Below are 23543 nucleotides of genomic sequence, written 5' to 3' on the forward strand. Positions count from 1 at the left end.
AAGTACCTGTTTGCATTTGTGTGTGAGCATCTCTGAATTTTGAGTGACAATATATCACATTTTTTATCACAATTTTGAAAATGTATGACATTCGGTTATTTTTGTATTGCCTATAAGGATAAGGACATGCCCAAAATAGGGAGGCCCTGTTGAAAGTGATTAATTAGGCATTCTGCTCAGCTATGCTACAGTAAAAGGCAGTGCTACCTAACAAAAGACATGTCTCTTAAAATATGTATGTGTTTATCTTACCATCATTCGCCAATACCAGGCCTGTGTCCTCTCTGCAATGTTAACTGTTACTCTTAGTAGAGATAACAATCTCAGACACAGCAATATCAACATTGCTTTACCACCCGAGACTGAATTAAACACCCGAGACTGAAACATTGAGGCATTGTCGGCTAGAAGCAGAGGCCTTTTTTGAGGTGTGACCTGACAGACGAGGGTCTCAATAATAGGGACGGTGCTTGCAAAGCAATGTCTTAAACACATGAACCCTAGCATCCCTCTTCGGATGAAAATAGCCCATCTACAAGCTCACATGTTGCATCGCAACGCGTTGTGAGCTTGTAGATAGGCTAGTCAAGGCAAAGATATGTAGTGCTGAGTGCAAACGGGAATGGGCCTAATATATACCCCTTGGGGACTCCAGTCAACTTAGTATATACATAGTAGTGTTTAAGTGGTTAAAGCTGCAGCATAGTCCTTGCGCAAACGAAGTTCGGCAGGTCATTAAAAACGATATGACATAATTTCGGATGCCTTGCTGGAGTTTGTTTCTGCACTGCAGTTTTTACACATCCAAGAATTTCTAACTAGCTGAACATCACTGCAGAAACCAATGTGAACATTGTGTGGGATTTGTCATGAACTCAATCTGCCGGTAACGTACCGCTTGGAAGAAAGTAAGGAGGTTAGGAGGTACCAACCTCTATACAGGGTCCCCACGGTCATGAAATTCCTGGAAATATTTTGAAATTAAAAAAAAAAAAATCCAGTACTGGAAAAGGTTTGAAATTGATCAAACATCATCAAAGGTCCTGGAATTTATCAAGGGTCCTGGAAAAATATTTGGCTATGCATTGTTTTTGGCTATTGATTTTGTTAAAACAAAACATTTTCATAAACATGAATAATATTACACGAAATATGTAACATAAGTAGTTTTTCGCCGAACGGGCTGTGTGACGGCAGCCTAATGTATGTCTCAAACTTTATTTTTGCTACACTGCCTATCTTTGGGCATTCTACATAGGAGTAAGAGACACATTATTGCGCCGAATGATTGTTATATAGGCCTGGAAATTGGGCTAAATATTCTGGAAAAGTTTTGGAAAAGTTTTGGAAATTCATTGCTAAAAATGTGTGGGGACCCTGTCTATAATCCCTCTCTGAGGGACTGCAAACACAACCAGATGGCAATTACTTAATGGAGAGACATGGCACACACTTCGTCTACTGTGTCTGTTGCCAGAAATGGAAAAATCCAATTATGTCAAAGCGTGTCTGTTTGTAAACAAACAGTGGCGATCCGTGGTAAAAAATCACTGTTCCAGCACTCTATACATGATATGCAGCGATGGAACAGTGATTTTACCACAGATTCTTTACTCACTGATCCACTGTAGGAAGTGTTGGTTATATTACACCAGGCCCAGCATCTATTCAGACACGCATGCACACACGTCTAGGAGTCTCTACAGTCTGTGTGCTCTCACTGACCTTTATTGCTTACACAACTACAATTACAAGTACACGCACGCACACACACACATTCATGCACTCACTTTACACAAATGCACATTAACTCCATAACATTTCCATACTCACTCACTCACTAATACTGATACTCACAAACTATCTATGCACACTGACACAAAGGCATCTCTCTCTCTCTCTCTCTCTCTCTCTCTCACACACACACACACACACACACACACACACACACACACACACACACACACACACATATGAACACACTGTACCCGAGATGTCTTTATTAGGCCAGGGACTGTTTGTACAGCCAGCGTCAGGGCGTTGGGGTGTATGATGTGTCTGAGTAAACTCACTGATGAGCTGACAGGGCAGAAAATGTGCTATACCTCTAATAAAATAAACATCTTGTGATTCCAAATATATGTGGAGAAAATAAATGCAGCATCTAACCATAATAATCTGGAAGTAACATTTCCACCGTCTAAAATATCTAAAATATTATAATTAAAACTTACTATGTTTTTTACTACTACTATTTGTATGGTTTGAAACATGTCAATTTTTTAAATCTTATTTATTTCAGTTTTAAGGCTTTAGACCCCTGAATGTGCATTCTTCCAGACCTTTCCACACCTTTCTCCTTTCTCCCTCAGTCTCTCCTGATCTCTGGTCTCTCCTTTGTTTGGGTTCTCCTCCACCTCCTCCTCTTCCCGCTCTCACTCCGCTGTTTCTCCCCCTCTCCCCCTCCCTGGTCTGCAGAGCGCCATAGAGTCTCTGTTCGGAGCGTCCCTGACAGGAGTGGCCTACTCGCTGTTCGCAGGTCAGCCTCTCACCATCCTGGGGAGCACAGGGCCGGTCCTGGTCTTTGAGAAGATCCTCTTCAAGTTCTGTGTGTGAGTACTCTCTACCTTCACTGTGTGGCCCCCTGGTGGCAGACTTCTGCAACGACAGTATTACTGAAACTACTGAAATTATTTTGGACATTTATGTTTGTACAGGAATTTGTCTTGGTGAGGTTGGTGCAACAGTAGTAGTAGAAAAATGTACATTATTAACAACTATTTACAAGTTCCAGGGGGTCCCCAGCAAAATGTGTTAATACAGCATCACAATCATTTTAACATCCTTGACATGAATTTGTTTTGAGAACCACGTTGCTAGTCTACCCCACAGAAGAGTTGAGGAGGTCAAAATAATTCATGGGCACTTGGATAGGATAGGATAGAACTTTAATTGATCTCATGAGGAGAATTCAGCCGCCATGACAATTACAGCAGTCATAAAAACACAGAACAGACAATTAAAACACAACAGATAAAAAGAATTGCCAGCCAGATAGCAAGATGAGATAAAGGAGCGGCAAAAAGGCCAAGAGCATAAAAAAAGATTTAAATGTCCTACCATGAGCAAGAGTCTTGTTTGGTAATCACTCAAGTGTAGCCCCTATTGGCTGTGCTCTGTGTTGTAATATCCTCCTAGCTAGGTCTCGTGTGTGTGTGTGTGTGTGTGTGTGTGTGTGTGTGTGTGTGTGTGTGTGTATGGGAGAAATCGTGTAACTTATCTGCCTCTTGGCCAGTTCATTCTTGTAAAAACTAGTTATTATTTTGATGACTCAATTTCTCCCCCCTCCTACAGTGACTACGAGCTGTCCTACCTCTCCCTGCGGACCAGTATTGGACTGTGGACGGCCTTCCTGTGTCTGGTCCTGGTGGCCACGGACGCCAGCTCTCTGGTGTGCTACATCACCCGCTTCACAGAGGAGGCCTTCGCCGCCCTCATCTGCATCATCTTCATCTACGAGGCCCTGGAGAAGCTGTTCCACCTGGGTGAACACTACCCTGTCAACACGCACAACAGCCTGGAGAACCTCACCTTCTACTCGTACGTCCATCCCCAGCCCCGGGGATTATGTTCTTCATGCAGTGGAACCCTTTGGTAGAGGTTTAGGTAGTGTAGTTAACTTATTGAAAAAAGGATGAGGCCGCACAGCTCTTAGCCACGATGCAAAAGTTTATTAAAAGAAACCAACGTTTCGACAATGAAGTCTTCCTCAGGGTTTTAAAATCCTGAGGAATCGTGGCTAAGAGCTGTGCGACCTCAATTACTGTCTGAATCTGCTGAGAGGCCAACACCAGCGGCTAAGAGCTGTGCGACCTCATCCTTTTTCAATACTATTACCTGCTGTGGTCAGCACCTCATCAACACAGGTGTGCGCTCCCTCTTCTGTGTTTGCCAGTGTAGTTACCTTGTCATGATGTAACTAGTCCAGTTGGCGACATAAATCGCTCCGTTGTGCAGAAATTAAATTATCTAAAAATAGCGTTGCATTGGCTTCCATTGTACGCTGAAACGGCTCTCAAAGTCACTCTTTTAGCACAAAACAAAATACAAACAAAGCTGTTTCTGACTATATATAACATCAAAATGTACCTTCCTGTTGATTACTATGTAAAGATGCTTTGTGAGCTTGTAGATCGGCTATTTGTGTGGTGACAAATTTTCACCTGTGATGACATGCCCAGGAGTAGGGATGCTAGGGTTCATGTGATTAAATGAATGAGTTCAAGTTGAATGTATTTGTGGGGGTCATGTGATTAGAAACGTATGGCTACGTACGGCAAGAGTGGTCTTTGGCCAGAGTGAATCATTCAGTTGCTGGTATATACTAATCTTTTTTTGACCTGTGGACCTCAGGTGTCAGTGTTCTCCGCCAGCCAACGTTTCAGACAAGTTAATCCAGACCTGGAACCATTCAGGTTACACGCCAGACTCCATACCCTGGGACAGGCTCAGTGTGTCGGTGAGTAGTCTTTCAAGACAGACAACTATTCCCACAATCTCTGAATCCTATATAGAGTCTGTAAACCGCAAAAAATTGTGTGAGCCAACAGTCTGGCTCGAGAGACTAGCCGGTGTGCAGATCACCAACCAACTTCCTGTACGACAGGAAACACAAACATATTCTGTCATATTGTATTTTGACAGGTCATATTGGATACACAACCACTCACTGAGCATAGTCTCAAAACTCTCAGAGTAAAATCCCCAGTGTATCCATTTGTAACTCTTGAGTGTGTGCAAACGTAACCAAACATTTTGTACATACTCAAGAGTATAAAGTAATACACTTATTCACACAAAAGTGAAAGCAAACCCTTTCCTACCACTACTGACGTTACTTCTATCACAGCTCCTCCTACTCGCCGTTCAGTGACTGGTCTGTCTGTTCCCTTATCGTTGGCAGGCATGTAAGGAGCTCCATGGGGAGTTTGTGGGTTCGGCTTGTGGTCACCACGGTCCTTACATCCCTGATGTTCTCTTCTGGTCCATCATCCTCTTCTTCACCACCTTCTTCCTGTCCTCCTTCCTCAAGCAGTTCAAGTTCGAGAGGTACTTCCCCACCAAGGTGAGAAGGGTGTGTGTGTGTGTGTGTGTGTGTGTGTGTGTGTGTGTGTGTGTGTGTGTGTGTGTGTGTGTGTGAGAGCCTATCTACAAGCTCACAACATGTCGCGTCACGCTGTGTGATATTCACTAAATGTCACACTGTTTGGGAACCACTGCTCCAGATGGTCTGTAATTCCACCCAGCAAACATTGAGAAGAGCAAAAAAGGTTTACTCAAGCTAGCTTTGTTTCGACTCATTTATTTTCCAGTTATTTACGTGACTGCACAGACGAAATAAAAGTTGGGAAATTACTGGATGACTGGATTATTACTCATTTTCAGAACATCCGAATTACAGGCGGGATGGGGGAAGCATTGTGCTAGCTAGACAACATCCACCCTGTCATCCCTATTCTGGCCATGTCATAATAGGTGAACATTTTTTGAAAATAGGCGAGAATTTGTAAAAACTAGTAGATCCACAAGCTAACAACGTGTCGCAATCTGATGCGTTGTGAGTTTGTAGAATGGCTATTTTCAGTGAAGAGATTTGGTGTAGAGGGAAAAGGAGGGGGCCAAGTACAGATCCCTGGGGGACACTGGTCAACAAAGTATATACAGTGTTTTTGAGGTTAGGAGACTAGGGTTCTTTCATAATTGTCTGACCCTAAAGAAATCACCAAGAATCAAAGAAATGTTGCTTTAAAATTCCAAAATATAACATTGTCTCTCACTCTCCTCCTCGTCATATAAATGCATCCATCATTAGCATGCATGAGCAATCAGCTGTAAATAAATGTTCTTCACACTTAATTCCACACAATTTCAGCCTTCCTGAGTCATCAAGGCCTGCTGCGTGCAGGTGTTGTTCTCATATAATGTGAGCACTGTTGGAACATTGCACTGCAATTACTGTCTGAATCTGCTGAGAGGCCAACACCAGCGGCCTCATTTATAAAAATGTGTTTGGAGTCCATTTTAAAGTTTTATGTGTGCACAAAGAATCAGAATCAACTTCAAGACCCATTTTGTGCTTGCACAATGGTTATGAGGTCCCTGGTCTACGTTGTACTTGACAGCTCCCCCTGTGTGTAACTGCAAAACATTTTTAAATAATGTGCTGCTTTTTTTTACTGTGTTGTGCAGGTGCGATCTACCATCAGTGACTTTGCTGTGTTCATCACAATAATGGTCATGGTGCTGATCGACTACCTGATGGGAATACCTAGTCCAAAACTCAACGTCCCAGACCGTTTTGAGGTAAGAGGACCGTTTTGCTGTATTAGCTGTAAATGAACACCAGCCCAATGCTAGTCATTTTAGCCCCTACTAGTGAGATGCGATAAAAGGTGAAGGTAAGAAGGTTGTAATAATGATTTTTGTTGTCAATAGTATGAATCTATAATATGATATCTTATGGAATAAATATGGAATTAGATATTTTTTTTAATCTGATAAGCTTTATGCCAGATACATGAACCCTAGTATCCCTACTCTGGGCATGTCATGATAGGCAAACAACTAGCTTGTAGCAGATCTACAAGCTCACAATGGGTCACAATGCGACACGTCGTGACCGCCTATTTTCAGCAAAGATATTTGGTGTAGAGGGAAAAAATGACGAGCCCAAGTAGGCCTACAGACCCCTGGGGGGGACCCTTGTTAGAGACGTTTATAAAGGGTTGAAGTGGTTAAAGCATATTCATTCATTTACTTACGATGGTAGAATGATAGATTTGGAATGAGCTGCTTTCTGTGTGTGATATATGGGATGCATTTCATGGTCTACTGAACGTTCCATCGCTCAGTCTAATATGCTGTCATAGAGCTTGTTTATTATATTGCAGCTGTGTGTGAGAGATAGCTGGGTTATTATAGTGTACAGGTTATGACAAAGAGCATTGATAAATCACAATAGAAAGGTGGTTTAGTTCTTTAGTTTTCAGTCTTTCATGGTCGTCTTTTGTAAGCTTGATATTTTTGCATCATGGCTAAGATGTACAGTAAACATTTCCATGTGTAAAACGTTGAACACATTTCAACTCTGGCAGCAGGCGTATGAGAGAGATGAGCTAAACACAACAGTTTCACGGGGGTGCAATATCACAAATATATAACTGACATAAAGGTCAGTGTATAGAATTTATTAACAAAGATGCCGAAACTATAGTATATAATCAACACTTTGAGTAAATAGATTAACATACTGTGAATGAGGTGCTGCCCTGAAAGAAATGGTAGTCCTGCTGGGATTCTCTGGCAGTGTGAGGAGGGAGTTCCGGCCCTCAGCATTATGCAGCCATTCAATCAGCACAAGCCTATCACCCTCTCAGTCCTTTTACCCCCCCCCCCCCCCCCCCAACCCCCCCATCAGGCAGTGAAAGCATCATCCATAGGATAGGTAACAGCGCCATCTAGTGGAAAACCACTGAAAACAAAAACTCATCCAAACTTGTTGTTGGCAAGGAAAGCCTTGGCAGAATTTGACGCATTAACGCGTCCATGGCTGTCAAATAATACATTTTGCCATATATATATATATACATATATATATATATTGTGACAACTACAATTACTCTGAGGCGTTACCAGCTTGAAAGGTATAACAACATATACTGTAGGTGTAACAGGTCAAAATGGGATGATATGTACTGTATATCTTTCCTTCCAGCCTACTTCTAAGAACCGTGGTTGGTTGATGGACCCACTAGGAGGAAACCCCTGGTGGACTCTGCTGGTGGCAGTACTTCCTGCTCTGCTCTGCACTATCCTCATCTTCATGGACCAACAGATCACTGCTGTCATCATCAACCGAAAGGAGCACAAACTCAAGGTCAGGACACACTCTGGCTGGAGATGCACTCTGGGTGCTTTCAATAGAGCAGACCATAAAGCAAATGCAAAAAGATATACTAATAAGATAAACAAGTTGAGAAAGATTATAAGGATGAAATTGAAGTTTAGATGGTAGAGGGACAGAGAGAGAAAAGAAAGGGAACAGTCCCCAGCCAGAATCAATTATCTGGTCAGCTACAAGCGTAGCACACTTGAATTCACCGCCTTCCATTGTGTCCGTGTCTCTTGATGTCTTACAGAAAGGCTGTGGTTACCACCTGGACCTGCTGATAGTGGCCATCATGTTGGGCGTGTGCTCCATCATGGGCCTGCCCTGGTTTGTGGCCGCCACCGTCCTCTCCATCTCCCACGTCAACAGCCTGAAAGTGGAGTCTGGCTGCTCGGCCCCGGGGGAGCAGCCCAAGTTCCTGGGAATCCGGGAGCAGAGGGTCACCGGGTTCATGATCTTTGTCCTCATGGGCTGCTCTGTTTTCATGACCTCAGCGCTCAAGGTGAGATGTGGGAAAAGAATGAGATGAGAATAGATTTATTCTGCTGTTGTAGTGCTTGTAGTGCAGAAGGACCTCAGGGTAAAAGTGTTACCAACGTAAATGCCTAACTGCAATGACCATGGGTTGTACAGTATAGTTACCTAGTACTCAACCTTGTGTTGTATAGTGGTCAAGGCCACATATTGTAAATCATCTTTATCTGTTGCTTCTTTGCTCTTGAGAGACCTGTTTTGTCATATGAGATTGATGAGAGTGAATGAAATCGCTACTCGTGGTTCCTCGATCATAGAGCACATAAGCAACAGATAAGAATTATGCATACAATTTGGACGAGCTGTACAAGGTTTTAGTAAAAAGAAAAATGTTAAAGCAAAGTTCCAACACTATTTATTTTTGTGAACAAATGTTTTTTTTTTTTTTCATCAGAGCAACCTATTTTGTTAAGCAATTTGGCTTACAGTGTAAGAACATACACAGTTTTTTGCCTGCATTGTGTGCAAAACACATGCACGTATACATCCATGATCACCCACATACAGTACACATCCCGAATCCTGACATGCATTTCCTTTTTTTTGTACACTCTCCCTTCACTAACCCCCCCCCTCCCTGGTTAAGAACATTATGTGGTCATTGGTTCTTTCCTTTTTTCTCCCCAGTTCATTCCTATGCCAGTTTTGTATGGAGTGTTTCTCTACATGGGCGTCTCGTCACTCAAAGGCATTCAAGTAAGATTGTGTTCTGTGGACCTTTTTGAAGCTAACATCATGGACTCAGTAAGAGATAAGAGTCTGTGATTGAAAGGAATGCTGTGTGTATTGGTAGTAACGATAAGCTTTCCCCTCGTAATTCAAAATCTTTGAGGGTTTCCAACTAAGAGCTATTCAGACCGTTTGATAAATGTGTTTCCTGACTTGAATGTGTCATTAAAGTCTCTCTTCCTCTCATTCTTTAACCTTTTCCTTTCACCCCTTTTCAATATTGATTCTCTTGACTGAGCAGCGGCTTTATCCAGCGGTCACACAATGCACCTGTTCTATGCCTTACAGCGTTTTGACATACGGTCCCTTTGACCGCCAACCACAAATTACACTCAGTAGCTCGTTCAGTTTTCAAGAACCAGCTTTTCTTTTTTTTGCATAATGCACTTTTGCAGTTTGTTTGATCTTTCTGATATTCTTTTTTTTTACTGAAACTGATGCTGAATATAGAAAAAACTGGAATGTTCAACGCAAAAGGCAGACTTGAAAACAAAGACATAAAGAATAGTCCGAATTCACAAATGTAGCTTTAATGATTATTATAAGTGCCCAGCAGTAGTCAAGGACAAACACATTTCAGCCTAAAGCCGTTGTTGCTGATGAAGGCTATAACGTGTTCTAGAAAGGTGATTTTAACACGGATCTCTGCTGTTAACACTCTACCCGCCGGGCCCGTAGCCTACGGGCCGATAAATCCAACTGTAAAGCGCCGATCCCGTAGCCTACGGGCCGTGGTGCTTTTTCCATTTTTTCGGGAAAAAAAAACTTTTTTCAATTTTCTACACGGACCATTTCATTGTAACACCACCGGAAAGCCCTTATTTGGGATTCCGGTTTTGCCGATGCCGTCAGCCCTCATTCTAATGACGAAACTGAAACTCAATTTTCTCCTTGTTGTTTTCTTCTCCTCGTCGATCACTGTTTAACATAAACCGTTCTAACTACAACGTGGAGGCACCGTTTGACATGCGTTCTTCAGTGGTAGAAGCAGGCAGATGTCTGCGATGTTTACAAACAGTGCACGGCTCAATTTTAAGGATTTTAACAAGGTTTATGGCGACGTGAAAAAAACAAAAAACAACAATAAAACGTTGGCACTGGTGAGTACATTATGATATTAACCTATGGCGGTCAATGTGTTAACATCAACCTCCGACATGCTTAGATGTTCATGTCAAAGATTTAGCCATTTCTGGCAACACACGCAGTGCACAAAATGTGTGCCATCTCTCTCCGTTAATGAACTGCCGTCAGGTTGTGTAGCACCTCAGACAACCTTTCTTCAAAGCTGTCCATGGTATGTTGCTGGCAGAGCACTGAAATTAAATTATATAAATCAAATGCACATTGAGTGTCCGACAAATCACACACAATGTTCACATTGGTGTCTCTGCAGTGATGTTCAAGTAGTTAGAAGATTTTGGAGGTGCAAGAACTGCCAAAATGAACTTCGGCAAGGCAATGGTTTAGTTTGTTTGCACCGTAATTGACGTTAATTTGTTCTTATTGACCTGCCAAAGCCGAACAAAATTCAACTTCACTTGGAGTATACTGCAGGCTAAATGCTGAGTTTACACTAGCGGCCCAAGTAAAAGTTTTGGCCTATCCAGATTGGAATCATATCTTTTTTTATCAGCAAGGAAACAGATTTCAAAGGATTTTTGCAAGTTAGATTTGAACCACATTCCTAGTTGGCTTGAAATGTGTGAAATGATTTCTAAAGATGTGTCAGTCTGGGCACTGACACTAAAGCCTGATTTATACTTTTCTGAATACACTAATCCAATCTGATCACTTGCCAATAACATTGTGAACAGTCAGTCCTAAAGATCATATTTGAGAAACAAATTAGATATACCTGCAGTCTGAACAAAGCCTAAATCCACCTCTGTTTTTGACAGTTCTTTGACCGTATCAAGCTGTTCGGAATGCCTGCCAAGCACCAGTCAGATCTGATCTACCTGCGCTACGTTCCTCTGTGGAAGGTCCATGTCTTCACTTTGGTCCAGCTGACCTGTCTGATTCTGCTGTGGGTCATCAAGGCCTCTGCCGCAGCTGTGGTGTTCCCTATGATGGTAAGTGAACACTCAGAATAAATGTTTCAAAACATACGAATAATATCATCAGTTTGAAAAGATCATTTGGAATCTTGTTACAGCTCTCTCGTGTTCTGTAGGTTCTAGCGTTGGTGTTCATTCGGAAACTTCTCGACCTCTTCTTCACCAAAAGAGAGCTGAGCTGGCTGGACGACCTAATGCCTGAAAGCAAGAAGAAGAAACAGGACGACAAGAAGAAGAAAGAGCGAGAGAAGCTGGTAGTGGTGAAAGACAAACAGCAACCTCCTTCATGTTTTCTGTCTCTGAGACTAAATTGAATGCATGGGTTTTCATGTGACAATCTCATGCCGTGTCATGACATTTACTTCATTGTTTACTTCATTGTAAATAGGCTGATTTTAGTTACCATCTGAGCTCATTGTGTTGTACTAATCCCTCCTGTTGTGTTGCTGCCCCAGGAGGAAGACTGCAGACTGCACGAGGACCATGCTACTGCGGTGAACGTTTGCTACGCTGACCCAAACAGACTCAGCATCCCAGTTAAATCACTGTCAGGAAGGTAAGCGCTTGTCCTCACTGGTGTACACACAAACTCACATGGTAACACTTCACTTGAAGTGCATTGACAATTGCCAGTGATTTATTACACATTATTATTGAATACTGTGTTCTGGTTTGGTCAATCACAGCATTCTGCTGTTTCTGGATAACAGTAACCTTGTGTCACCAGGCTAGGAGAACATGCAACCTGCTGCCCTGCTCTGTTTACGTTGTTGGAAGCATAAACTACTATTGTTTAATCGATATTTACTGTCAAATTGATTTAGCTTCTAAGAAGCTGTGTAATAAGTGGGATAATATACAGTAAGGTGGTAATTATTGGAAAATAAACCCTTACAGTGAGACAGGACTGCCTGACTGTATATATCCCTTACAGATACAGTAGCCTAATGCACTGTTTATACAGTACTGTTTGCGTCATTGTTCTTATCTTACAATATAATACACATGTGAATCTTATATGATTAGCTCTTCAATTGCCACAGAACGTTTTAGTGTTGTACCCTACAACAGTGGTTCTCAACCTGTGGGTCGGGACCCCCAGGGGGGTCCCTACATGATTTTGGGGGGGCCCCAGATGACAGTGGTGAAGTGACAATTTAAGGACTTTTAAGACCTTCTTAATACCTAAAAAAAAAAGAAAGAAAAGAAAAAGACAATTACTGCATCAAAGGTTATCAACATAATCACTGTACTATACTAGAAAACATTGGCCAAATTGTCAAATCATATAAGAAAGAGGCAAACATTTGAAAATAGCCGATCTACAAGCTCACAACACCTCGCAAAGTGAGTGATTTTCAGAATATTTATCTGTGGAACCGAGTCAAACTAAATGTAATGCTTACAATTACAAGTGTTTGTCAGGGTGGGGGGTCCCCAATTAAAATATGATTATTTTTGGGGGGGTCCCCAGTACAAATATGATTATTTTGGGGGGTCCCCAGTTCAAATATGATTATTTTGGGGGGTTCCAAGTTCAAATATGATTATTTTTTGGGGGTCCCAAGTTCAAATATGATTATTTTGGGGGGTCACAGCCTGAAAGGTGAAACGGTTGAGAACCACTGCTCTACAACAGTAAATCATCATTGTAATGTATTTTGCCAGGTAGTCACTTAAAATCAGATCCCTTTTTGAAGCAAGACATGGCTGAATGGCAGAATAAGGAGAAAAAGACAAATATACAAGAAACAGAAAGACAAGAACATAAAAGGCAAACAATTGGGATGGGGGCAGTTACTGGGAAGGCCATGTTAAAGAAGTAAATAATGTGTAATAATGTATTAATAATTGTTACTACTGTGAAACATTGAATTCTCCCATCACATGCCTATAACCTGAGCTTTAAAATCAGATGAAGTAATAAAAACCTGATAAAAAGTTCATTCCAGGCAGAGGGAGCAGAGCACGTATTATTATTAGTATGCTAGCTATTCAATAGTTGTAGCACATTTCATCAAGTCATCCCAAAATTGTATAATTTCTTAGGTGCAACAATGTTTCTTTGTTAAGAAACAAATACATATTTACAATTTTGTTGTTAAAGAACTTACGTACTGTACATCAACTAGTTAGAATTTAAAACATAACATGCTAATGTACACATTATACTTAGCTTTAATAACAGTTGTTTATCTGTTAGCATTACATCAGTGGTCAGCTGTGTGTGTTATTATGTTTATCCTGACAGATCGTACAGAATAGGAATAGTGACTCACATCGGGCCCATGGAAGCGGAGGCGGTAGGGGTGGGTGTGTCCCACGTGTTTGAACTTTAACCCCCAATTAGTGACTTTTACTGAGGTAACGGTGAGCGCATGGCCCAAACCGTCACCTCTCGCCTTATTAAGATCGGACCGTTTGGCTCAAAGAACCACAAGCGCTCTGTGTGTTGTGTTTGGTGCTAATTAACGTGGTATAATGGTGGTAACGCTCATTATAATGTCTGAGCCTGTTTATTGACGTGTGGTGTTTAACTACAGTATGTGTACACAGTAATGCTGTGGAAGCAGTAATCTATTGCATAGTTGAAATACACTTCTATGCAGTGGGTTAACACAGAGAATGATACACTGGAAATAAGTCCATTGTAAAGTATTTCCATAATGGTCAGCGACAAAGTGTGAAAGCAACTTTATTTTTGTTTTTCTTACAACCCTCTTTAAAATCAAAATACAGTAATCGTACAATAGCTAACTGTGGAACAAATATGCTTACTGCAGACAGAAATGGCCAATGTGAAACCAAAGTTACGCTAGCAGAATTAACTACAGTATGTGCTTGTGTGAGAATTAAATGATGAAAATCAGTGCCTCATCTATGATGAAAATCGGTTGTATTATACATATTTTTATACTGTGTGTGTGTGTGTAATAATATATATATTATATTTTTCTTTAACTGTAAGCATTTCTATGCATGCCAGGGTCCTGCCCTGATCCTCACTGAGTGATCTGCTGCCTGTCCTCTGTGTGGGGTTCTGTGTTGTGTGTGATCTGTTGCCTGCCTGTCTTCTTTGTGTGTGTGTGTGTGTGTGTCTGCTGAAATTGCCAAAATTAGAGCATGGAAAGCTGTGAACTCAGGTACTTGGCTCATGTAGCGTAGCTGCAGTGTGCTCATGCTAGCTAGCATTCACAGTGAATACAGTCAATGTTTGCATTGTGACTATATGCAACATACATCAGACTGTGCATCGGACAATATACTGCATCGTACAGTGGACTCTGTGTGTCGTACAGTGGATTGTATGCATTTTACAGTGGACTGTGTGTGTCATACAGGAGAACGTGTGTGTTGACAGTGGACTGTGTGTTGACAGTGGACTGTGTGTGTCGTACATTGTACAGTGTTCTGTTTGTATCATACAGTGGACTGTGCATTGTACTCTAGTCATGTACAGGAGACTGTGCATTGTACTGTACTCTAGTCATGTACAGTAGACTGTGCATTGTACTCTAGTCATGTACAGTAGACTGTGCATTGTACTGTACTCTAGTCATGTACAGTAGACTGTGCATTGTACTCTAGTCATGTACAGAAGACTGTGCATTGTACTGTAGTCATGTACAGTAGACTGTGCATTGTACTGTACTCTAGTCATGTACAGTAGACTGTGCATTGTACTCTAGTCATGTACAGAAGACTGTGCATTGTACTGTAGTCATGTACAGTAGACTGTGCATTGTACTCTAGTCATGTACAGAAGACTGTGCATTGTACTGTAGTCATGTACAGTAGACTGTGCATTGTACTCTAGTCATGTACAGTAGACTGTGCATTGTACTCTAGTCATGTACAGAAGACTGTGCATTGTACTCTAGTCATGTACAGAAGACTGTGCATTGTACTCTAGTCATGTACAGTAGACTGTGCATTGTACTCTAGTCATGTACAGAAGACTGTGCATTGTACTCTAGTCATGTACAGAAGACTGTGCATTGTACTCTAGTCATGTACAGAAGACTGTGCATTGTACTCTAGTCATGTACAGTAGACTGTGCATTGTACTCTAGTCATGTACAGAAGACTGTGCATTGTACTCTAGTCATGTACAGAAGACTGTGCATTGTACTGTAGTCATGTACAGTAGACTGTGCATTGTACTCTAGTCATGTACAGTAGACTGTGCATTGTACTCTAGTCATGTACAGTAGACTGTGCATTGTACTGTACTCTAGTCATGTACAGTAGACTGTGCATTGTACTCTAGTCATGTACAGAAGACTGTGCATTGTACTGTAGTCATGTACAGTAGACTGTGCATTGTACTCTAGTCATGTACAGTAGACTGTGCATTGTACTCTAGTCATGTACAGAAGACTGTGCATTGTACTCTAGTCATGTACAGTAGACTGTGCATTGTACTGTAGTCATGTACAGTAGACTGTGCATTGTACTCTAGTCATGTACAGAAGACTGTGCATTGTACTCTAGTCATGTACAGAAGACTGTGCATTGTACTGTAGTCATGTACAGAAGACTGTGCATTGTACTCTAGTCATGTACAGAAGACTGTGCATTGTACTCTAGTCATGTACAGTAGACTGTGCATTGTACTCTAGTCATGTACAGTAGACTGTGCATTGTACTCTAGTCATGTACAGTAGACTGTGCATTGTACTCTAGTCATGTACAGAAGACTGTGCATTGTACTCTAGTCATGTACAGAAGACTGTGCATTGTACTCTAGTCATGTACAGTAGACTGTGCATTGTACTCTAGTCATGTACAGACAACTGTACAGTGTTCTGTTTGTATCATACAGTAGACTGCATTGTACAGTGGACTGTGCATTGTACTCTAGTCATGTACAGAAGACTGTGCATTGTACAGTGGACTGTATGCATCACACTGTATGCAAAGTGCAACTGCTGGGAAAATACTTAATTGTGTATAGACAAATTGAGAATCTTAATAACATACTTAATTGTACTTAATATGTTGAGTAAATATGCACAACTAACAGAATTTCACATCTGTATAAGTGCCATCCAGTAATCCAAACACCATCTTAAATGTTTTTTCTTCTCTGTTCCTCTCTCTCTCTGCCCTCTCTCGTCTGCAACAGCCAGGAGAAGGTGGCCTGTGTTAGAGTCAACGTCAACCCAGAGTCCACCGGGGAGAGCTCTACTGCCGAGACATTCTTGTGATGAGGAAGAGGAGGTGGCCTTCGTTTCTGAAACAATGTTCCACCATACACTGCTAGACCCCCCCACCCCCCCCCCCCCCTCCCCAATGAGAGGGGCTGTCCTGGCAGTGGGAATGGAGGGGCATGTTGTTGAGGCAGCGCAGCCTGCCTGGACTAGTTCTTTCTAGAGGCCAACGGGTGGGTCTTTTTTCTCCCCCTGGAACTCAAGCCGTTTGTCTCCAGTACACTCCGGTATGACTGCACGCCACGCAGGAGAGGAGGGGAAATGGGTGAATGGATACTGCCCTCTGGTGCAGAAAGAAAACCTTATGTAGTGAGTTCTCACAATCTCAACACATCCACAGATGCCAAAGGAAGAGGGGCCTCACAGGCACAGAGCTCTGATCTCTGCCATGCTGTTGCTTGTATGCTTGAGTTGAGTTTTAATTTCCAAACGTGGGTACTGTATGTTTTCACTTCTGTTTTCCGGCATGTTGTATTTATGTTATGGTTTTAGCTGATTCCTAGTACTGTACATCTTTGGTTTTAGCTTGTTGTTTTTATGTTAAGCTCAGATTGTGTGAGCTTTCTTGCACTGTCTGTTAATACTAGTGTGCAGTGCTTCTCAAAGTGGGGCCAGGGGTCCTTGAGGGGGGGTTCCAGGGGGTCCCCAGCAGAATTGGTTAATATACCATCAAAATCTGTTTAACTACTTTAACCCTATTTTATACTCCAGCTATTCAAGAATAGCTTCTCTACAAGCTCACAACGGGTCACATGTGATGTGTTGTGAGCTTGTAGATCAGCTATTTTTGATCATCTTGAAAATTTGTGAAAGATTTTGAATAATCTTGAACATTTTTATCGACATAAATCTTTTCTCCCGGCACATAATCCTTTCAGATAGGGGATCCACGGCCAAATACAGAACCACTGTACTAGTGGCCCTCAGAGTACACAATATACAATCAACTAACTATACCAGCTTCACACACACTTAAGACATAAGCCATTCAGGTTCTTTTGTAATCTTTTGAGTGCCAACTGATTTACTTCATTAGTAATGTACAACAACTCACACAACTTTAAAAACAACAAGGAAGAATGTAAAGTAACACTTTGTTGTTCTTTTTTCTACTTTTTTCTTCTTCTTCTTTTTTTTTTTTTTACAGTGGCCTTATTCAGTGTATTAACCTTTATATTAACCAGTGGAGGGCAGGTTTACTGTATTACAGTACATGGTAACACTATGTACATAATTTATTAAATGTGATGTAATTACATTATAGAATTCTGGTAAACGTTTTATTAATGAGTATTGGTGATTACTGTAATAGTACTAATACAGTATTACAGCATACTTTGTATTTTCCATAGATTAATAAAGAGAATAATTCACTGCAATAATTCCAATGTAAGTGTTAATGCAGTTAGCACTACTCGACTATTACTCCATAGAATTACTAGCACTATTACGCCATATAACTAGTAGTACACTCCATGTTAATCAGTCCATCTGTTCTTCAGCTGGGGGGTAATGTCGGTGGTCAGGTGATTTCTAGGTCAAAGGCCCAATCCATGACAGAAACATAACATAGCCACAAAAAATAACATATAACAGGATTGGAAACAGATTTTAGGATTTTGGATTGGGCTTTTAAGTGGCTGTTCAAATGTGCTGTTATATGGTAGAAATAGTCTTTTAATTTGTAGCAGGAAAACCCTTTCAGAGGCCATATGACGTTGTTGTACTGTACAGTAAGCACTTTAGATTAATTTGCCAGTAGAGGGTAATTTCAGAGCCTACAGCTGCCTGTAGTGTACTGTGTTTAAAAGAAAACAATTCTCCTGTGAAGTCCATAGAGCTGGTGTTCAACGAGGAAGGCAACTCGGGAATCGGATGACTTTCTGACTGTGGTTGTCTTTGTCACAAGTTGGCAGTATTAAACTGTTACGTGTTATTTCAGTCATTGCTGGCATCACAACTCTTTTGATAGAAAATGCATTATGATAAACTAAATGATAGGGTGCAAAAAAAAAAGTTCCTACACTCGATCAGCTGCACCTGTTTTTATACAGTCTGTATCTTTGTCTGTAATACTGTATATGGTGTAAAGATTAAAGTGGTAAGTTTCAGTATTACAGATGTCATTTTATGCAAAATATTTCTACTGTTCTCGTAAAATGTGTAGATGTATTCTATTGGGTTGGCTCTCGTAAGTGCAGTCCTGTTTTAGCAATAACAAATATGACGTACCATGCAATGTATGGATTGGCAAATGTAGGTAACGATCATCCGAGGGAGACCTGTCTGTCCGTCTGTCTGTCTGTCTGTGTGTGTCTGCTTCAATGGGTGTATTGGTGTGTACTGTAGCTAACTATACAGACAATAGCTTATGTGCCTTGTGAAAGCTCCTTGTGTGTGAGTCTTGTATTGTTAACGTATTCATACTTATTGTATCTAAAGATGTCCAGATCCACATGTGGCACACTGAAAGGCCAAAGACTGCCACCTTATGAGAGTTAATATGTTGAGTTTTAAATGTGGAAGCCCATTTCCACCACTGGTTACAATCCCAAATTAATTTGAATCCCCCCATAAACACACACAGACGTACACTCACACACAATTCTGACTTCCTATCTCAATTTGACTTCATACTGCATGTTGAGTACAGTGATTCTTTTTATTTTTTCAGTACGAAATACTAGGCAATTGTGAGGAAAACAAAACTTAGCATTGTGGGATTTAAGTAACACTTGCAAGACAAAACACAATTCTTTTTTATTTTATTGAGTGGCAGATGGGCTTCCATGCTTAAATCATACAGTATGTTGTTCTAACGTGACAGTTGTACAGTATGGGGAAGTCTTCATTTCAGCCCCACTGATAAATGAAATGATGCATCTCAAGTTTGTTTTTTCCTGTTTATAGATCATATGATGTTTTTGTGTATTTTTGCTGTAGCATTTGTACACTATTGGAAAACTCTGTAATCCATATCGAGGTCCTCGTTTTTGAACTGTTTAATGTGAATGTTTATCAAATGATCTTGTACCACCAATATCAATATCAAATTCTACTCTGGAACAATCATTTATTACGAAAGCGTTTTATTGTTTTGTGATTCAGTCTTCATTTGGCATAATGGCCGATTGGCCGACAATATTATGTGTTATTTCAGTGGTCATTTTCACCTGCATTGTGTATTTCCATTTGTGTATAATGTAATCTGTATTTATCATCTGCACACAGATCAATGACGTAGTGCTAGATTAAAGAGACTGAGTGATGTATATATCTATTGGGTGATCCTCAGAAAAAAATCCAACACTATCAACAACAAAAGAAAAGCAATTCTATTTTTCAGAATAGTATTAATTTATGTTTTTATTTTCTTGAAAAGACTATTTTCGTGTATCTCCTGTCAGTCTGATGCTATTGACTGTAATGTTTACTATGAATTTATAGATGTGTATCAGTTTAGAAACGGTGGGTGAATTCTGTTTCACTGATGATGTGTTTACAAATACATCCCTATATGACATTGTTGTGACGTTGCTTACATCACTGGTTCTGAATGTGGGGTCCAGGGACCTCCAGGAGGTCCCCAGCTAAATGATTGACAGTTAGGAACCAAATGGACCCATGTGCATCTGTAACACTGAGTGTACAAATGGAACCAAATGGACCCGTAAGGCGTTCCACTGTTACACACTCTTGAGTAAATTAAGAGCATTATACAGTGCAGAGTTGAGTCTCAGAGATAAATATTGTATCAAATGGGGGTCCGTGGCCTAATGCATATCAAACTGGGGGTCCTTAAAATTAAAAAGGTTACATTGTGATGTTTCAGACCTGACTTCAGTAATGCACAGAACATCCTCCTGCTGTTGAACTCCTGAGAAAGGATGAAAGCTATTTTTTGTAATGGATGACAGAAAGCAATAAAACATAATTACATTACAAGTTTGTCATTCCTTTATTCATTCAAGTCATTCTGCATCGTTTTCCGCTGTCAAAAGCATGCCAAAACAAGATGAACAGCAAGAATGTTATATGGCTGGCACCATAAACCAGCAGGTTTGAAAGTGTGGTAACGGCTACATGCAATCATGTATTTGAGATCTTGCATCCATTGATCTCAGGCAACTTCATGAAATATATTGACAATGTATTGACAAATACCAGCTATGGAAAAAGATTAAGAGGCCACTGCTAAATTATGCGTTTCTCTGGTTTACTATATATGTGTTTTGAGTCGAATTAAAATAAGTGTTATTACATAAACTATTGACATACCTTACAAATACAAATATTAGAGAATATATTTGCTGAAAATGAGAACGGTTCCATTATTCATTTTTAAACCCAATACGGTTTTAACTTCGGAAGAGTCCAGACTCCAGACATTTGGTGGAACAAACCTTAATTATTTAAGATTTGGTTTAGGGGATCAACTAATCAGTACCTCCATAAGTAGAATAGAATGACGTGTGCCTGTGTTGGAATTCAACAGGAATGCCAATGGCTAGAGCCCCACCCCTGCTACTGTATATCCAATGCTGAATTCAGATTTGTTTTACACTCAGTGGTCCAGCTCTGCTCTTCTTGCATAAACAAGGAAGAATCTCATTCTTGTTTGATCGGTTTTGCTTTTAGATGGGGTAGTACGGAACACGCCCATGACAGATAAATTCGAGCCTTCTGTCCTGCCATGTGAGGGTGGGAACAGAGAGCCACTCTGAGGGACCAGAATCACTGTCAACAGGTGTATACTTACTGCTCTAAACCAGGGGTCTTCAATGTTTTTCAGCCCAAGGACCCCTTAACTGAGAGAGATGAAGCAGGGACTACATAGTGCAAAATTAAAATTGTGTTTCAGATTTAAAAAAGAAAAGTCCTATCACAAAGATTTGGCGGCCCCCCTGTTGAAGACCCCTGCTCTAAACAGTTTACTTGTTGTTTCCCCACACCTCACTGAACAACAAGAAAGCATTTTGTAAACTAAAAAAAGAAATACATTTGTCCCATTGTAAGTATGGTAAAGTAAAGAAACAAGCGTAAGCATGCTAGTTGCAACAGTGCCTTTATTGTGAAGATGATCAACTGAACTGGCAAACAGTGAGGCAATACAAGCAGGTGAAATCAATTTGTAAAAAAAACTTTGAGCTCCACATTTTCAGAGTTTTACAATAATGCCACCTCTTTGACTTAAAAGAGCTAAGCGAACCGTACTGTGCGGTGTAAAGTAGGCTTAGGCCTATACTCATTACTCAGTCAAAAAGATACACATGACTGCACATGACTGCTGGGGTCAGGTTGCAGCTTCCGCTCTGTATTGAGCAACTGCGCCCTCCAGTGGTAACCAGAAGTTGTAGCGTTGATGATGTTGACAGTGAGGAAGCCATCTAGTCACAGATCACCCCAATTAATTTGTGTCGGTTGCCTTGCAATACAGCGCAGTGACAAGAGGCCAGCTGATGTTTTGAAACGTGATTGAGGTTAGGGGGACACCGGCCACATTAATTGTTTTTGGCATCACACTTGTACAGCTTGTTGACCTTTTCATTATCACCTTCCGTCATGAAACGTCTCTGTCCCATGTACCCCGAACCAGACTTGTCTACGATGGTGGGCGAGCCATTTGCAGAGAAATATCTAGATCCATAGTGCATGATAGAAGAAGGATCATAAGGAGTACCTAACATGTTCCCATGGATCTCGTAAAAGTTCTTCTGCTTCCCATCGATGATATTGTCATAAATAATCGTGATGTAATTGTCATGGTCCGGCCGTGTCTGTTCGTGGTGGAAGCCCAGGGCGTGGAGAATCTCATGGCAAACGTTACCTTTATGGCAGTAAGGCCCCACGTACAGAGTCTGCGGTCCACCGATGCAGCCCACGTAGGAAGCACAGCCGTGGTGCCGTTTGAAGTTCAGGTAGTCACGCTCGGCGACCCTCGGGTGGAAGGACACGCAGGTCTTCTCGGAGATCATGTCCATTGCTGCCCGAATGACATGCGCGCGGCTGGTTAAAGACGGGCTGATTACATATGGCACCAAAACGCGCCCGCCCGCGTCCACCTGTGTCCATAAGCTGTCCACCGCGTTCCTCTCCCCCTCACCCAGCTCGTCCCCATACGCCACTGGATCTCTGTTCGCCAGCTCCTCCAGGGTCTCTGGGGTTGACTTCATGCGCTCCACACCCTGTTCGATCCAATTCTCCTTCACCGGCAAGGGACTGCTGTTAACGTTTCTATAAACACATTCGGTGACAGCAAGGAGTCTTAAAAGCATCTGAAACATCATGGCTGCAGATGGAAAGCAGGTGAATGCGCGTGACTCGATCAATATCTGAACAATGTGTTCCACAGATTATTTTCTTTGCCATGAATCACTTAATCAGAAGCTGCTTGGGTTTTTTGTTTGTTAACACAGGTGCAGACAGTCTAGGCCCAATTAAGACGTTGTAAATGTCACAGGGCCCTGGAACACTCACACAGGTGTTTTCAGTTATTCTGGCCAATTACACCCCATACCTCTTCAGGGCTGTGTGGCAGTGGTGTAAAGTAACTAAGTACATGTACTCAAGTACAGTTATTAGGTATTTTGACTTATACTGGAGTATTTCCAACTTGTAGTACCTTTACTTGTACTCCACTACATCTCAGAGACAAATATTATACTTTTACTCCACTACAATTATTTGAAAACTTGTTTAGTTACTTACATTTTGATTATTATTACAAAACATACATTAACCACTTCAACCCATTTTGGCCATTTGAAAATAGCCGATCTGTGGTATCACAATTGTGAGCTTGTACTGTAGATCTGCTATTTTCAAAAGATTTCTTTGAACACTTGTGAAATTAACCTGACTTCGCCAGATGGGGGCGGTATTGACGCAAGCTTCGTCCATCTGGCAGTCAGGTTATTGTGAAATGGGACATTCATTCTGCCGTACTTTCAGTACTTTTACTTTTGGAACTTTAATTGTTGATTACATTCACGTTATCGTTCGCGCTCACACCTGGTGACACAGGAGCTAGCATTTACATTTGGTTGAAAATCTAAATGT

General features: G+C 41.2%; 2 protein-coding genes across 8 annotated transcripts in view; one reads left to right on the plus strand and one right to left on the minus strand.

The window, feature by feature from the left end:
* Nucleotides 1–20407, plus strand: part of LOC311061945 (sodium bicarbonate cotransporter 3-like) — a 77362-nt gene extending 56955 nt beyond the window's left edge. For 4 of the 7 annotated variants that reach the window (XM_084080660.1, XM_084080662.1, XM_084080666.1 and 1 more), the window contains 12 exons: nt 2479–2612; nt 3355–3600; nt 4414–4519; nt 4964–5125; nt 6250–6363; nt 7775–7936; nt 8199–8450; nt 9110–9178; nt 11113–11286; nt 11388–11531; nt 11727–11827; nt 16400–20407. In XM_084080660.1, the coding sequence (XP_083936786.1) occupies nt 2479–2612; nt 3355–3600; nt 4414–4519; nt 4964–5125; nt 6250–6363; nt 7775–7936; nt 8199–8450; nt 9110–9178; nt 11113–11286; nt 11388–11531; nt 11727–11827; nt 16400–16481 (1746 nt within the window). In that variant the 3' untranslated portion in view covers nt 16482–20407. Of the gene's footprint in view, nt 1–2478; nt 2613–3354; nt 3601–4413; nt 4520–4963; nt 5126–6249; nt 6364–7774; nt 7937–8198; nt 8451–9109; nt 9179–11112; nt 11287–11387; nt 11532–11726; nt 11828–13522; nt 13581–16399 lie in introns of all 7 variants that reach the window. The other 3 variants (XM_084080661.1, XM_084080664.1, XM_084080663.1) reach the window with 3 other exon arrangements.
* Nucleotides 20408–21985: 1578 nt separating this feature from the next.
* Nucleotides 21986–22768, minus strand: LOC311061714 (blastula protease 10; the record flags this gene model as incomplete). Its single annotated transcript, XM_084080403.1, has 1 exon — nt 21986–22768. The coding sequence occupies one exon, from the start codon at nt 22766–22768 to the stop codon at nt 21986–21988; it is 783 nt and encodes a 260-aa protein (XP_083936529.1).
* Nucleotides 22769–23543: the final 775 nt, after the last annotated feature.

The sequence above is a fragment of the Gymnoscopelus microlampas genome (genome assembly GCF_963454915.1).
Source record: "Gymnoscopelus microlampas genome assembly, chromosome: 15".
In the NCBI taxonomy this organism is placed as follows: domain Eukaryota; kingdom Metazoa; phylum Chordata; class Actinopteri; order Myctophiformes; family Myctophidae; genus Gymnoscopelus; species Gymnoscopelus microlampas.